The sequence below is a fragment of the Chanos chanos genome, chromosome 15, assembly GCF_902362185.1.
Source record: "Chanos chanos chromosome 15, fChaCha1.1, whole genome shotgun sequence".
Taxonomy (NCBI): Eukaryota; Metazoa; Chordata; class Actinopteri; order Gonorynchiformes; family Chanidae; genus Chanos; species Chanos chanos.
In genome coordinates, this window is record NC_044509.1 from 14,120,590 (window position 1) to 14,136,774 (window position 16,185).

Genomic DNA, 16,185 nt, shown 5'->3' on the forward strand with positions numbered 1-16,185 from the left:
TAAAAGTGTTCTGTGCTTTATTCAAAGGCATTTGGTTTTATATTCTTATCCATAATATTGGAAACTAGCATCACTTCAAACAGAGGGTAAACTGCTAGGCAGTTCGAAACTCCAGTATTTATTGTAACTGTGTCTCTCAAACTCTTTGCCTCTTTGACATCGGTAACATGTTGTGCTATCACATGTCTCCTTCAGGGTCTCCATGTGAAGCTGTCCCATGATGCAACATGTGTCCGCCGCACCAGCGCTGACAATGATGGCCACTCAGAGCGTCCCTCCTCCGTCGTACCAGGAAAGTCAACAGGTCAGCGTCCTCAGGCGCCCCAGATCGAATCCTCCAAAACATGACACGCGCTGCGTATCGCTCAGGCTCGTAGCGCTGTAGTCTACCGTAGAGGGAGCAAGAACGTGTATTTGGTCTATCAGATCGAGATCCATTTTTTTTCCCCCCCGTGAACATGGAAGTCTTCCTCCTTTTTTTGATGTCAGATATTCTCGTCCTCCATCTCTAGAGTAGTTTGAGACGTCGTGAAGGGGGGCGGGGGGGGGGGATGAGTTGTAAACAAGCTATGTCAGAGCGCCTCCCCCTCCCTTGTCGAACCGCCGTCTCCCTCCGCCCGGAGGATTAGTGCCAGGGGAAGGAACCGGAGCCACAGGAGCGCAAAAAGATGCAAATGAGAGCTAGTTAAGTGTGAAGAAGCTAATTTATTTCCCATTTGAAGCTGGGATTAAGACTTGAAGCTTCTTCTCCAAACCAACACATATGGGGGAGGAGTCAAAGTGTTTCAAAGGCTCATCCTGAGAGAAAGAGAGAAAAATAGGGAAAAAAAAGGGGCCAGAAGGAGCGTCAGTGGCAGAGAGAACAAGGAAGCATTGTACGCTAGCAGATATTGCAGAACACCATATCTAACCTGTTAAGGAGATCAAGCTCTTTCTCCGTCTTACGAGCGCGAATATGATGGCATCAAAAATTTAGACGCAAATGCAATATGAAAACAAGTTTTTTGTTCAAAAGTAAAACAGAACACAGGAGAGAGACGCTTGGTCCTCTGTAAATGACAGGTTTTGTTTTTTGGGTTTTTTTTTTTTTTTTTGGAACTGGATATGTTTTGAAAAGTACTTGGAAAGGCCTTGCATTATGCCTCAAGCCTTTCTAGAAAAAGCTTTGAATGTCCCCCTTTTTTTTTCTTCCTGGAAAAGATAACAAACTGGATTACGGAACGCTGTAGCACATCCCCACCCCCCCACCTCCCCCTACTCCCCACAACAATAAAGGACCTTAATCTGTAATAACTCAGAAGTGTGAGGCTCGTAAAGCAAATCTGATAAAATGACAGTGCCTGGCCAGGAGCCAGTAACAACATGTTCTGCGGCATTAAAGCGGGGTGTTGGACACATTCTCTGGCTTGTCCACACGGAGTGCAAATTAAATAGATTGCAGAAATTGCTGCAGAACTCTCTGCCTTTATTTTATGTATTTATCTTTTTCTTTGGTTGTTTTCTCAGATGACAGGCACAACCCAGCAGAACTCCAAGGCCCAGCAGGTCCACATCCCAGCCTCCTCAGCAGCAGGGGCTACCCCAGTCAGCGTGACCCTTGACCCCCAGGCACAGCTAGAATCAGACAAACGGGCTGTTTACAGGTAAGCTACGGAATTAGCCACATTTCTGTATCTTTTAATACGGGGCTCTTTCTGTTTTAGTTTGAGGAACTAAAAATCAAAAATATCACACGTTTTCATTCTTAATATTACAATACCAGTCTAGCTGCTTTGGACTTTTCCGGCGTTCTTAAATACAACAGTTGAGCAAATATCCAAAAGTGTAGAATAACTTTCCGGCAAAAATGTGGACGAGTCATAGTGGAACTATTTTGCATTGGGGTGGAAAGCAAGATTTCCACTATTTTGAAAGTGGCAGCAAGCAATCCAATATATGCTATGATCTGAATTTAATTTGTCAGTTTGAGTAAGAGCATATGTTTCTACTGGGTCCTTTCACAATGTGACAGACAGCCTATTTCTCATACCTGCTGGCTTTGAGGAGTTGGAAGAGGTCAAAAGTGACTCTGAACTTAATTACTCGCAGGATCATACTTGGCAAACAACTATGGCAGAAGTACTACTTGGATTAGATTAGCTGAATGGTTAGATTCTTTATGAAGAGCTCTTATAATTGAGGTATTATATTTTTGATGTCAGGCATTTTTCCAGTCATAGCTTTTTACTATAACTTTTGTCTAATTTACTCTTTGACAAACACACTGAAATCCCATGCCGTATTTACCTAAATTGTAAACATTTTACACTAAGCCGCAGTCATTATATGAATAGCAAGTTTTTGTTGAAAAAATTATTTTTTTAATGGATTTATTCAGTTATACATAAAACACAACTATCTTTAATACTTTACGTGTTGTGAGAAGCCCATGCCCAATGCAATTCATTATACTGGAACAGGGTTTTAAAGCAGCAGTGGTGTGTGGCGCTCTGTGAGCAGCTTGTTTGCCTGGCTTCTCGACACTCGCTATGATTAGCAACATCTCCTGCCTGTTTCGCTGTGCCCCATGGTTTCCCAGCTCACCCCCCGAGGCAAGCGCTGTGAAGGCCTCGCTGGGCCTGGGGCTGAATTTCTAAGCTCCTCTGAGATACACGGCTGCCTTTGATGTGAGCAGCCAGCCTGAGGGTGCCTGCAGGCGCTCAGCAAAAGCACAGACTCAGCCTAGACCCACTTTTCCTGCTCCGCTCACTCACTCTCTCTCTCTCTCTCTCTCTCTCTCTCTCACACTCTCTCTCTCACACTCTCTCTCTCTTTCACTCTCTCTCTCTCACACTCTCTCTCTCTCCCTCTCTCTCTCTCACACTCTCTCTCTCTCTCTTTCACTCTCCCTCTCTCACACTCTCTCTCTCTCTCTCTCTCTCTCACACTCTCTCTCTCTTTCACTCTCTCTCCCTCTCTGTTCCATTCCTGACAAAATCCCTCTCTCTCCCTTTCTCACACATACGATCACACACACACACAGGAGTGGAGTTAACACATATTGACAGACACACACAGACACACACAAACGCGCGCGCGCACACACACACAGAGCTTACTGTCATTTCCCATGCAGAGATAGGGGTCTTAAAGATTCTTTTCATCGTTCAAGACACATCTAAATGCTCTATATATCCAGAGGCGGAACAGGCAGCTATGAGTCTGACCTTATTTCAATCATCTTCTGTTTCCCCCTCCCAATCATATGACTCCCTGTTAAAAGACAGGTGAGGCCATAAAGAGCATCAGTATTTTATAAGATGTCGATGTGTGTAGTCTCTATTTAATTCAAGAATTTTCTGAAAACTGAAAATATATTCCATGTTTCCATTAGAATAACATGGAACAGAAACTGAAAAACATCTTCATTGCTTTATCCATGTGCAAAATCTTGTAGTAGGTTGCAAACTGTTGTGACTAGCTCTGGTACAGTTATAATCTTTTTTTTTTTTTTTTTCTGGGAAGTCTTGTACTCTTTAATGTTTATGCCTACATCAGTTATTTTTTCTAATTAACTGGCATTGTGAATTTTTGCAGTGCTGTTTAAACTACTCTCTCTCTGAGTTGAGCTGCTTAATTATTAACAACGGAATAGACTTTTGATGCTGTAATTATCCTAACGACTAACCGCGTTCCCCGTGAAGAATCTCTGAAATCGACGCGTCTTATTAGAATGTTGGTGGGGGGTCTGTTTGTTCCTGGCTCAGAGATATGCCCTTACAATGCAGGCCCCCCCCCCCCTTCCTTTTCCACCCCCACGTCTCAGCCCGAGCCCATGAAAGATGGTGAAGTCAAAATGAAAATAGCTCTCCCTGTCGTGTAATTCTGGACAAGCTTGATGCCATAAGATTGTGAAGCACGAAATTATGAAGCTAAGTTTACATGTATTTGCTTATCTGACAGAATTTTCCGGCAAGATTTATTTATTCATTTATTTATTTATTTTAATAAATACGAGGGGCCATATGCCTGTCCTGCAGTTTTGGGGTTGAGTGTCATAATCAGGACATATTGGGTGAGGGCCCACGTGCTTTGGACGTAACTCCACAGTCCTCCAGTTCCTGGGCTGTTTCCTTTCCAGCCAAGTCACTTCTGCCCAGTTTAAATGAGAAACATTAGATTAACTAACCGGCTAGCGGTATTTTTGGGACCAGTATGTGCATTGCCTTGTAAACCAATCATGATGGATGGTGGGACTTTGCACCAGGATGTTCAGTCTCTTTATAGTGATACAATGGAAGCCTGCAGGGATCATACACTGTGACAAAAACTGCTGAAAAATATATATATTTTTTCAACCTTTTAATCATTACTGTTGTCCATCGTCATCGAACAACGATGAGTTATGATGTTTTGAGTTACATATACGAGGTGTAAACCTCACACGTGTAGATTTTTGAAGGATGTGGAAATATTCTTGTTGGATAAACTTTAGATGTATTTTTACTGCTCTTCATCTCCTCCTCTCCGCAAAGACTTCTGCACCGCGGATGGTTCACGCTGGCATTTTGAGGCATTTGCATTGAGACAGGATTTTGGGTTCCGGGTGCCCAGTCCCAGTGGGTTATCATTGAACTCCAGTGGTTGGAGGGATTGAGGAATGATGGAAGGGACCGGGGTAGTGACTTCCATAAAGCGGAGATTTCGAAGGCACACAGCAGAGAGGCTGCTCGGTCCATATCGTGCACAACAGGAGAGCTTTTAATTTGACCACACAAAAGCGGAAGCGCCAAGCCCGGTAATGCACCATAAAGTCTGTTTACATTTGCCGCTGCGCAGCTCTCCCAGTCATTCCGCTTCCAACATCCTAACGACTGGCACTGTTTGACGGGCGAAGAGCATCCTTTTCTATTAAAATAGCTCATTTTGCTCGAGTCAACACCCACATGCTAAAAATGCTGTCTGATAAATGAGTTTGTGTCGAGAGCAGTGGTTTTTATTAGCTCCATCTGTTAGTAATACTGTTTCTTTTTGAGCTATTGCACTTTCTCAAGGGGCAAATTGATAGCTGATCGCCACTGTGCCAGCGGTTTATGCTTGATCGTTTCCTATCGCGGTACTTAATTTATCGAGTATAACAACATTTTGAATGCAGTTTCGGAAAATGAGCGTTTTTAAGAGTTCCTCACTATTTGCACATCGCTTTCTATCTCGGATTCATCTGAACTGCCAGGCGTTCGGTGGCAAAGTAGCACGACACCAAAACTGTTTGCTTGCTCTATTAGAGTGGATCAGCCACAGTGCCAAGTTCTGAGGAACCTGGCCAAGGTTACATTCTAAACCATCTGCTTCTGGCTTCCTCGTGAGCCCTGGCTCCGCCCTCTCTCAGTACGCTAGCGCATGGAAGTCTGTACGCCTGTTGTCCTGTGCTGAGACCCCCGTGTGTTTCTCTCTGGGCACCTAGCGCCACCGTCACCCCTCACCCTGCAGGTGAGATAGGAAGGGAGGGAGGAGAGGCAGAAAGAGTTCAGAGGGTTGTTGGGTTGCAGCGACAGGGGTCTCCCATAAAACTTGACGGCGGGTGGTGTGCGTTTGTGTGTGTGTGCGCGTGTGCGCGTGTGCGTGTGTGTGCGTGCGTGCCCCCCTTGCAGGGTTAGCCACAGACATGTAGCCTGGGGGAACGGGCTTGTGAAGAACAGGCCCAGCATGGGAGCACCACAAACTGGGTTTTAATAAAGCCAGCAGCCACTGGGCTGCCCTGATTAGGATGGCAAACATGGGGAATGAACACACACACCGAGCGAGAGAGACAGAGAGAGAGAGAGAGAGAGAGAGAGAGAGAGAGAGAGAGGGAGAGAGAGACCCAGCTCCCCTGTGCCCTGTGGGTGGGCCAGCATGCAAGCCAAACAACAGGAGGAAAAAAAACAAAAACAATATGAGAAAGATGAAAAAGACAGTATCTATTTTCAGATGCACAATTTCCATGATTGTTCTCATTACTGGAATGAAGGGAATGTTTTTTTTGTTGTTGTTTTATATGTGAAGGCCATGATTACACAAGTGGTAGTAAGAACTAAGTTACTTAAACATGTTAAAATAAAACAGAATGAGGCAAATCTTAATGCTTAATTTATCATGCTATTTTGAATCTTGTCATGTGTCTCATATATATATATATATATATATATATATATATATATATATATATATATATAATACATATATATATATATATACATATGTGTGTGTGTGTGTGTGTGTGTGTGTGTGTGTGTGTGTGTGTGCGTGCGCATGTGTGTGTGTTCGTGCAGGAGCTATCGAAGCTCATTCCCTGGAATGTTTCACATGTAGGAGTGCGTGTTTCCATGATGGATCGAGGGCAGTTGTGTATGTCTTTTGAGCGAATCGGTGCTGGAGTCTTTCTGCTGACTCCCCTCTCCCTGTAAATGGCACTTTTATGGGTACTGTAATAATTCCCTGGGCGCTTGTCTCTGGCCCTCTGCACTGCAGATATGAAGTGCCTGGTTTTGGGCTCGGTACGCCTCGCTCTCTGATGTGAAAGCCCTCATCTTCAAACACTGCAGGAACAGCACCGTTTGCCTTCTTCCTCTCCCTGCTCTTCAAAACTATTATTAAACCACTGCCAGATTTTCACAGAAAGAGAGAGAGAGTTTCAAAATACATATCCGTTTATCATATTGGATTAACTCATCAAAACAGTTTTTTTGAAGTATTAGAGAACATTTCTTCTTCCCTTCATCTGTATAATGAAATGTTCGGCATGGATGATTCTGGCTATTTAATTTGCAGTTTTGAAGGAATTTGTGAAGATTGTTGGAGACTTTTGGCTCTACTCTTGTCAATTAATTTTCATGTCGTGGTCCAGAGAAGATTCTAGAATTCCTTATTCCATCAGTTTTAACATAGCGCATAACATTTTTGAACAAACCTAGGGGTGGATGGATTGTTACGATATTATATGATGAAGGAATAGTGAAACATTGTAAGCTGAAGAACAACACATTGTTACCTGACTGATTCTCTCTGTATGTTCAATAATGCATTTTTATATCACCGTCACTTCTAAAATATAAAGTTAGGCTTCATATTCAGTTGGTGAGGTGTTTAATGTCAGAAAATCAGAGCAGAACATGTGTAGTAGGAAGCTTAGTAATGCTACATTCAAAATCTACATATGAAATACATTATTATTGAACCATGTGGCGTTACTGTATTTTTTTTACAAGTAAGTGTCTTAGTCCTTAGCCTTTATAGTCTGTTATTCCATAAGGATTGTCATTTTGACAAATCCTAATGTTGCTTAAAAAAAAAAAAAAAAATGTACCTGTGAGAAGTTAGCAGTCTTACCTAGACCTTTTCCAACCATTTTCGAAGAGAATTGATAGGAACTTGACAAGTTTTCTCTTTAAGTGCAAATATGAAAGATGATAAGTGGAGGATTGAGATAAATAGCATTAGGCTTTTAATTTTCAATGCTCTAGCCGGCACGTTCTCAAAGGTTAACAGATTAGCTCTGCACTCCGCTGCCTACATTCTAGAACAGTCCATTAAGAGAGGGGCATTAAGGTTCACAGTGATTTGTTAGGAACAAAATTGGTATTCATTTTTTGTCCTTTTGATAAAGCCTTAAAATTAAGTCATGTAGCTTGGTTTTTAAGTAAAGTTTTGAACATTTAGGCGCGTTCTCCAGTCGATTGAAAAGATTTTCGCCCACGTACGCGCGGGTATATTGCGGTTACTTGCCTAATGGTCGTGATGAATTTCTGAAATGTCAGGATTGACGTTTCCTAATGATGTTTTCCTGAGAGAAATTCCACTCTCGCTGGAACTTCAGTCCATTATGTTGTTCACAGTAGTGATGGTGACACTATCACATGAACAGTACTAACAGTGTTAACACTGTACATGCTTTGCCCACACCTGCCACTCTCCTCCACCCTCACCCTTAAGCCTCCAATCGCTATGACGTGAGCACATTAACCAGACTTTGCTTAGGAAAAATAAAAATAAAATAAAACTATTAAAAATAAAAATCGAGAGTGAGTCCAAGGGGTTCTTTAACTCAGAAACTTGTTTTGAAAAAGCCCTCTTTTTCAGAGACTTATCCATAATGGGATATTTAAAAATAAGATCATGTGGCCCTTATTCAAAAATAGAACTGGCTCTAATTCATTGCATAGTGATAAGAACCTAGTTCAGGGCTCAGTCTATGGCACAAAATGTCTGTGTGTAAAGACTGAGCTGCGACTCTAAAAAAAGTCCGTTGATGAATGCCGGTTTACCGACTGACTTCATTTTCAAATGCTGTTAATTAGCTGGCTTATAATTGGTCAGTTCATTCATTAATTAGAAACTGAGAAAGTCTAAACTACGGAAAGCAGAAACTTTACTGACCAAAACAAGGCTCAAATAAGAAAAGGGGCAAAAAAAAAAAAAAAATAGTAATTGGTTTAAAACTAATGAGTACAGGAAAAATTATAGAAGAACAGGCAATAGTTGAAGAAATATTTTAGACTGTACAACTACAGATCCTAGAAATAGAAATAGGCCTATAAACTACTGTCAGTGTCTCTGCATAAACATTTCACTCTGCTGAAAATAAACAAAAAAAAAAAACCCAAACAATTTTGCCATCATATTTTGAGGAAATAGTCTGTTCTATCCTTTCTTTATTAAATTTACAATCACAGATTCATTTGAGACCTTGAAACTGACTTAATACTCTCCTCCACATACCTCCTTATTCTTTTACTTCCATTCATTTTCATCATATTTTCTTCAGACTGTAGCAATCCATTTTCAGAACCTGTTAAATAGGATTAAATTGTCAATGTACCAACAAACAGCTTGGTAAAAGGGCTCCTGTTTTTAATCAAAAAACAGCTTGGCGTTGCTATGACCCTAAGAACATACTGACACTATTTAGGGCAAATTCAGTGCATCCATAACTCCATAACCTGGCTACACAGTTGAAATCCAAACATGTTGTTTTTCAGTGTCTGTTCCGGCAACTGTAAAATCAAATCAGAGGAATACGAGGCATCAACATATCTTCACTGGGAAAAAAAAAATGTTGCATAGCATTCAAACCACTTGCATGATCAATATTTGTGTACAGAGGCTCCACATCAAAAAGCAACAATGAACAATCAGTACAGTTTCTTATCATTCAATATTTGAAATACATAATCATAAATAATGTCTTATATTTGAATTGGTCCACAAATTGCGTGGTTCATTAAAAGATACACTGGATGAGATTTTTGGCTGTCCTGGTGAACATTCTACATTCTGCTACAATAAGGTGTATTCGTTTTCCGAAAGTACCCCATTGCCATTCCAAGAATAATCTCTTGTTCCTTGTTAAGTTAGTGATATTTTTGTGGTTTCCGCTACTGCTATCTGTTGCGATGCTCTGTGAACGTACTTGTTTTTGCCTATGACTTCACCGAAGTCTTCTTTGCGCCTGCTGCCAGACACAATGTGTGGTCATTCAATGCCTGCCTAGCCATATTGCTCAAATTACGACACCTGGGCATTTTTATGAAGAAGACAAGGTACTTCTTGGTGTTATTCTGATACCATGTTCAAAAATTTTCTTCTAAATTTTTTATACTTTAGCCTCCAGGCTAGTAGGCTAGCAGAAGCTAATATCCTGGAGGCTAAAATTGATGGCACTCCATGCAGTACTAGGATCTGTAGACTGCCAGGGCTAGTGGCTTTTGGTATGGGGAGGGGAGAGGGGAGAGGGGAGGGGGGGTGCAGAGATAACCCCTGACTGCCCTACAGGCTGTACTGGGAGGAAGACGCAGAGGCTGGTGCTGGAGAACCGAACGACTCCAGAGGGAGCAGTGATGGGGCTCTGAGCGCGGAGGCAGCGCCTGCTTAGTATTCCTCTCACGTCGGCTGAAGGGAGCCGCATTAAATTGGGATCAGCCAGATTAGAGTCTAATATACCGGGCTATTAAAGGCTGCAAATGAGAGCGATGGGTTACAGCCAGTGCTGAGGGCCCCCTCACCCAGCCCCACTGCCCTGCAGCCTTCGCAGCACAAACACACTGCCAACACTTTCTCTGCACGCAACAACACGCACACACATTTCACAGCACTCTGCACAATGCTCAGTTTACAATGCTGTTTGTCTTTCTTTTATTATTTTTTTTATGACTTTCTAGTAAATTGATTAACATGATACTAATGAAATCTTTAGTTATGTAAAGGTAGCGGAGTTCTAAATAAGAGTTCACAGAAGTTTATTTAAAGCTTTAAGTCAAGGGCATGGTCAGTTAAACAATTGTGAATGGGTGAAGATACATGACGATGATGATTTAATTCATGTATTATATGGACTAATAGCTTCTGTTATTGCTTCCTCTTCTTATTCTTATTCTTCTCTCTCTCTCTTAGACATCCGCTGTTTCCTCTGCTGGCTCTTCTGTTTGAGAAGTGTGAGCAAGCCACACAGGGCTCAGAATGTATCACCTCAGCCAGTTTCGATGTGGACATCGAGAACTTTGTCCACCAGCAGGAGCAGGATCACAAGCCTTTCTTCAGCGAGGACCCTGAACTCGACAACCTGGTCAGCTCTGTCACAAATACACACACACACGCGTATACTTTTGTCCTTCTGTCACAACAACAGCCCCCTCTACTGGAAGAGGTAGTCATTCAGTAATCGACCTTAAAAAGCCATGGTAAAAATGAACATTTTAGGATAGTTCAAAGGATGACCATACCAATCCGTAATTATGAACGTCAGAAAAGTCAGAGGCATTAGTCACAATTAAAGACATGTACTTCTCCATAATTCTCTCATCTTCTCTTCTCTTTCTCTCTGTATATTGTTCTTGCGCACTATATCTTTCGACTTCACTTATCCACCTCGCCTCTTCCTTTCTCCCGCCTCTGCATGACAGCTAACTGTAATTAGAAATTAAGGGAAGGAGAGGGGAAGAAAGGTCAGTGCTCATCATTACCGAGGTGCTCGGCCGACAAGTGCTGTACAGTCAATTAACTCTGCATCTGTGTGCTTTACGACGCGATGGTCACAGGCAGCTCCGGCACACACTAACTCTTCCGCCGCGACAGTTATGGTATGCGTCGGCGTGCTGACTGCGATGGCACGGAGCCCTGATTAAATGAGCTGCAGTAATTGGCAGATTTATCTCCTCCTTGGCGCAGCACTTTTCCCCCCATTTGGTTGTCCTTGAGTGCTGACTTTGAAGGAATACTGTGCAAATGGTTGGTTGAAAGTGCGAGTAGGCTACGGTCCCGTTGCATATTATGTGTTTCAGACTTAGTGACGTCTTCGCGGAAAGTTTTTAAGCTTGTGTGAAAAATGATCATGCAACTGAAACTTGGTGAAGGTTTTTCACTCTCTATTTGAGTTATTAACTTCACATGTGTTAGAAATGTCTCCTTGAGTAAAGCGCTTCAGTAAATGTAATGCTAAAAGGCAATTACGTCTACATATGCAAGCATGTCGTACATACGACATTGTGACTGCAGTAAGGAATATTTTCGCTCGAAAAGCAGTTCGAGATTATTTGCCTAACATTTTATCATGCGCAAGAAATGAACTTATCACAATTTCTTAGTGAAATATCATTCTTTTGTAATTCATCTTACTTTGAACCGTGACACCTGTAACACACAGCGAAGCTCAGAAATGTCATGAGTATTTTGTATCATAAAATTATCGTTATAATGATATAAACATGACATAACAGGGTTAACAGGGCTATAACAGGATATATGCAAATTTGTGAATGTAGGTGGAAAATATGTGCAGTGTTTAATGGAGTACTCTAATGAAGCATTTTATCACAGTGTTGCTACTTTATGCAGTATCGCTGTGAGCACTTTGAACTGACCTCGACAGCTTTTTTTTTTTTTTTTTTTTTTTAAATGCGTGTCGGCCTCACGAAGCTTGCTTTCTGTAAATCCTCAGTGAGTGTGTTTCCCCCTTTTGTGTGTCAGATGGTCAAGGCTATCCAAGTACTGCGGATCCATCTCCTGGAACTGGAGAAGGTGAATGAGCTGTGTAAAGATTTCTGTAACCGCTACATCACTTGCCTCAAGACGAAGATGCACAGTGACAATCTACTGAGGAATGACCTGGGTGGCCCTTACTCTCCTTCCCACACCAGCCTTGGCCTTCAACAGGTAACACCTGCAAACGTTCGTGCACGCATGCGTGGGCGCACACACACACACACCCGCAGACACACATGCACACACACACATACCCACTCCAGCTCTCTCTCTCTCTCTCTCTCACACACACACACACACACACCCCCAGACACGCATGCACACACACACATACCCACTCCTGCTCTCTCTCTCTCTCTCTCTCTGTGTCTCTCTCTCTCTCTCTCTCTCACACACACACACTGTCACACACTCTAGGGTAGACAGGCACAAACGGCACTTGGACTACACAGAGACAGCAGGCCCCTGGCTATTTCTGTTATTTCATGGTAGGCGATGAAGGACGCCAGCAGTTGAAAGAGATTATCTCTGCTGTTACATGCTTTCTCATCTTTTGTAAATAAATTCACAAAGTCGTGATAAGATCCCTTTACCCCTATTTCCTCACATTTTGAAAACTTAACACTTTTTTTTTTTATTCTTTGGTTGTTGTGACTTGGTCAGTGAAATTTCCTTTCAGCTCTTAAAGAATAGAATGTAATAGAACGTAATAGACCGTGTTAGAATGCAGGATCAGTGTGAAACATGGTTCATCTTTTATATATAGCTGTTCACTTTGTTCAGTGTAATCAGCTTTGAGTATCCATGTCAATCAGGTGTTCAGTAAGGCTGCACTAAAGTCACAGAGAATGCATCAGTGCAGATCCTGCTCTCTTACATCGATGTGTAACACAAATCTTCTTTATGGAGACGTGTGTTTAGCCCCTCAGTAGGTGTTGGGAGACAAGTTTCTCCATCTTATATGTACAGGACATGCTGCAAAGCTCCTCTCCGTCCATGACGTCTGTCCCCACGTCAGTCAATCCCTCAAGCATCGTGGTGCCCCCTGGTTCACTTCAGCAGGGTAATGTCGCCATGACGACCATCAACTCCCAGGTGGTGTCAGGTGAGTGAAGCATGTGTGTCCTCGCTGTTGGTGAAAAACAAACTCCAAATATGTATTACTCATTTCTCCTTCTAGAGTTTTGTTGTTGTTCTTCCTCTTTTGAATGGATTGCAATCACAAAGCCTGGTGAAAGTGAGAAATTCAGAGCAGCCCAATTTGCATGAAAATATGAACTCCCAAAACTCTTCCAAAAAGGTTTAAGAATACTCTTGTTCAATATTTGGCATGATATTGCAACGCTGTCTGTCTGAGAATATTGTGTCTGAGCAGATTATAAATGTTTTTTCAAATATTTCAAATATTACATCCAAGGAACTGTACCTGCCAATTATCCCCCCTCAGGTGGGACTTTATATCAGCCAGTTGCCATGGTGACTTCACAAGGACAGGTGTTAACCCAGACTTTACCCCAGGGAACCATCCAGATTCAAAATACGCAGGTAAGGTGCTGTCTGATGCCTTTTTTAGGGGACATGAGTACTGCTGGCCCATCACAAGTTACACTGACACAAAGGGACCAGTTAGCATGCTATCAGTCAAGAGTGAAAATCCAGCCAGGAGAGCCACTTAGCCACCCCTCCTCCACAGGCGTGCGCACGCACACGCACACGCACACGCACACAGGGTGACACCAGCAGACGAGTATTAAAACATGACCTAACGGTCTATGCTTTTGCAATGCGGGGTTGTGGTAGCAGGCAGGTATTCCTGTGTTTGATAGACAGCTATAGCCTCTGCGAATACCCGGAACCCAGGCAAGGCTGTGCTCTACACGTGGGCTGGGAATACAGCACAGCCCATAGCTACATCTCCGACAAGCTCTTCGTAATGATACCCCGGCTTGGTGCCGCCAATTAATTCACCCTGCTTCCTGGAACACACATTCCCAGGGCTAAAGGGAGGGGAAGAGGGTACAGGGGCCTGGGAAGGGGTGGAGGAGAGGGGGGGAGGGTGTATATCCACGTGACACCCAGCTGCAACTATAATGAGGGCTTGTTTTTTTTTTTTCCTTTTTTTATTTAGAGTGTGATTATTATTTATTTATTTTAAAATCAGTAGGGAGCTGTTGCTTTTTATGACTTTTAGTGACAATGTCTGCATGAAATTAATTATCCTCCATTTTAAGTGGAAATGTTATTTATTTATATATTTTTATTTATTTATTTATGCACACACGAGGCGCTGCTGTATTATGCATTAACAGAAAGCTCTCTGAAGTGTTAATGTTTTCATCTAAAAATGGATGAAACAATGAAAATGAAATGTTAATTAAAAAGAGAATACGTATGTACATATTCTTAATTATTGTAAAAGATGCGGAAGTTCTTCCCATGTGATCGATATACCAACAACCAACAAACAACTTTTTTTTCTCTGTCCAGTTTAGACAATATCTGGCAGCATTAAGGACAAATAAAAACATTTTACACACACACACACACACACACACACATATACATATCCTGTATGTAATATATATATTAATTTTGAGTATCATTACTCAAAATTTGTTGCTATGGCGACTGAAGCCACTTCTGCCACTGCCAAAGAAACAGCAAGTGGCGACTCTCTTTGTTTCCTTGGCAACAAATATCCATCTTTGTGCTGTCTCCATCCAAGGTGAATTTGGACATGTCCTCCCTCTTGGACAGTGATGACAAGAAGTCGAAAAACAAGAGGGGTGTCCTCCCCAAACATGCTACCAACATCATGCGCTCCTGGCTCTTCCAGCACCTCATGGTGAGCCAAAGGTTTTCCCTCTGGAACATCGGTCTCAGATGTAAAGCTGTTATTGACTAACCCTGAAATTATAGCACTCAGCAGATGAAAGTAAGAGGAAAATTAAACGAGCGATTCAGAGTTTAGCTTTAGCATATGTTTTTACATGGCATTTTGGGGATTTTATGTGTTTTATCGAGAGAATGCAGTATATAATTGTAATACATATCACAGTCATTGTAGTCATATATAGTTAATCAGCACTGCTCTGAGCATCAATGAAAACAACCTGCAAGCTTTTTATGTTTATAGTGATGTTTGTTCATTTTATTTTCAAGCATCCCTATCCTACAGAAGATGAGAAAAGACAGATTGCTGCTCAGACAAACCTGACCTTATTACAGGTCAACAACTGGTAAGACTCTCAGTGTATTGGTTTGTGCTTAGTATTTTCTGCACAGGTTGTACTATAATCAGGAATTCTTTCACAGCAATACATAGTTAAGTGGCGCCATCTACTGGCCACAAGCATTCTACTGTGATCACCTTTTTTCCATCTTAAATAAATCTGGCTATCTTTCTTAAACACATTCTTCTTCTTCTTCTTCTTCTTCGCCCCTCTGTTCGCTTTCTGTCCTTTGGAAGGTTTATCAATGCTCGCAGGCGGATTCTGCAACCCATGTTGGATGCCAGTAACCCTGACCCTGCTCCCAAAGCTAAGAAGATGAAGTCCCAGCACCGTCCAACGCAGCGCTTCTGGCCTGACTCCATTGTTGCTGGTGTGCTGCAGTCACACGGACCGCATTCTGCTAACAACTCAGACCGTACGTCAGTTTCTTTATGATTACTTTATCAGTTTATTTCTGACATGAATGACCAGACAAGTCAGAAGTTAAACTGTTTGAAATCTGAAAAAAATTTTTGCAGTATAAGTGAACCTTAAATCGGTTGAGGTACGAAAACAAGTGCAGCCCGGATTTTCAGACATCCAGAACTCTGTGGTCTTTTCTAGTAGTCGTCTCAGATTGTTGCGGTACACTTGGGCGAATTCTCTTGTTACCATAATGAGAGTGTAATGTGAAACCGGTCCTTGTATCCGTGTGTTGTGTTGTCTAGACTCCTTGGCTATGGACAGCCTCCAGCCTCTGTCCTCTGACTCAGCCACCCTGGCCATGCAGCAGGCCATGCTGGGGGGGGCCGACGACTCCATGGATGGCACGGAGGAAGAGGAGGATGAGGACGAAGAAGAGGAGGGCATGGACGAGGACGATGAGGAAGAGGAAGACGAGGAGAGCGAGGGAGGAAGACCACTGGGCGGCACTGGGCGGAGAGACCTGGGCCTAGATCACAGCGAGGGGCTGGACTAA

At 42.4% G+C, this 16,185-nt stretch overlaps 1 protein-coding gene across 1 annotated transcript; it reads left to right on the forward strand.

The window, feature by feature from the left end:
* The first annotated feature begins 217 nt into the window (after positions 1-217).
* LOC115828715 (pbx/knotted 1 homeobox 2) lies at positions 218-16,185 on the forward strand. Its single transcript, XM_030792796.1, has 10 exons — positions 218-304; positions 1,507-1,643; positions 10,408-10,579; positions 11,980-12,165; positions 12,964-13,099; positions 13,442-13,539; positions 14,720-14,839; positions 15,157-15,233; positions 15,464-15,642; positions 15,935-16,185. Exons 1-10 carry the CDS (start codon positions 218-220, stop codon positions 16,183-16,185), a joined length of 1,443 nt encoding a protein of 480 aa, XP_030648656.1.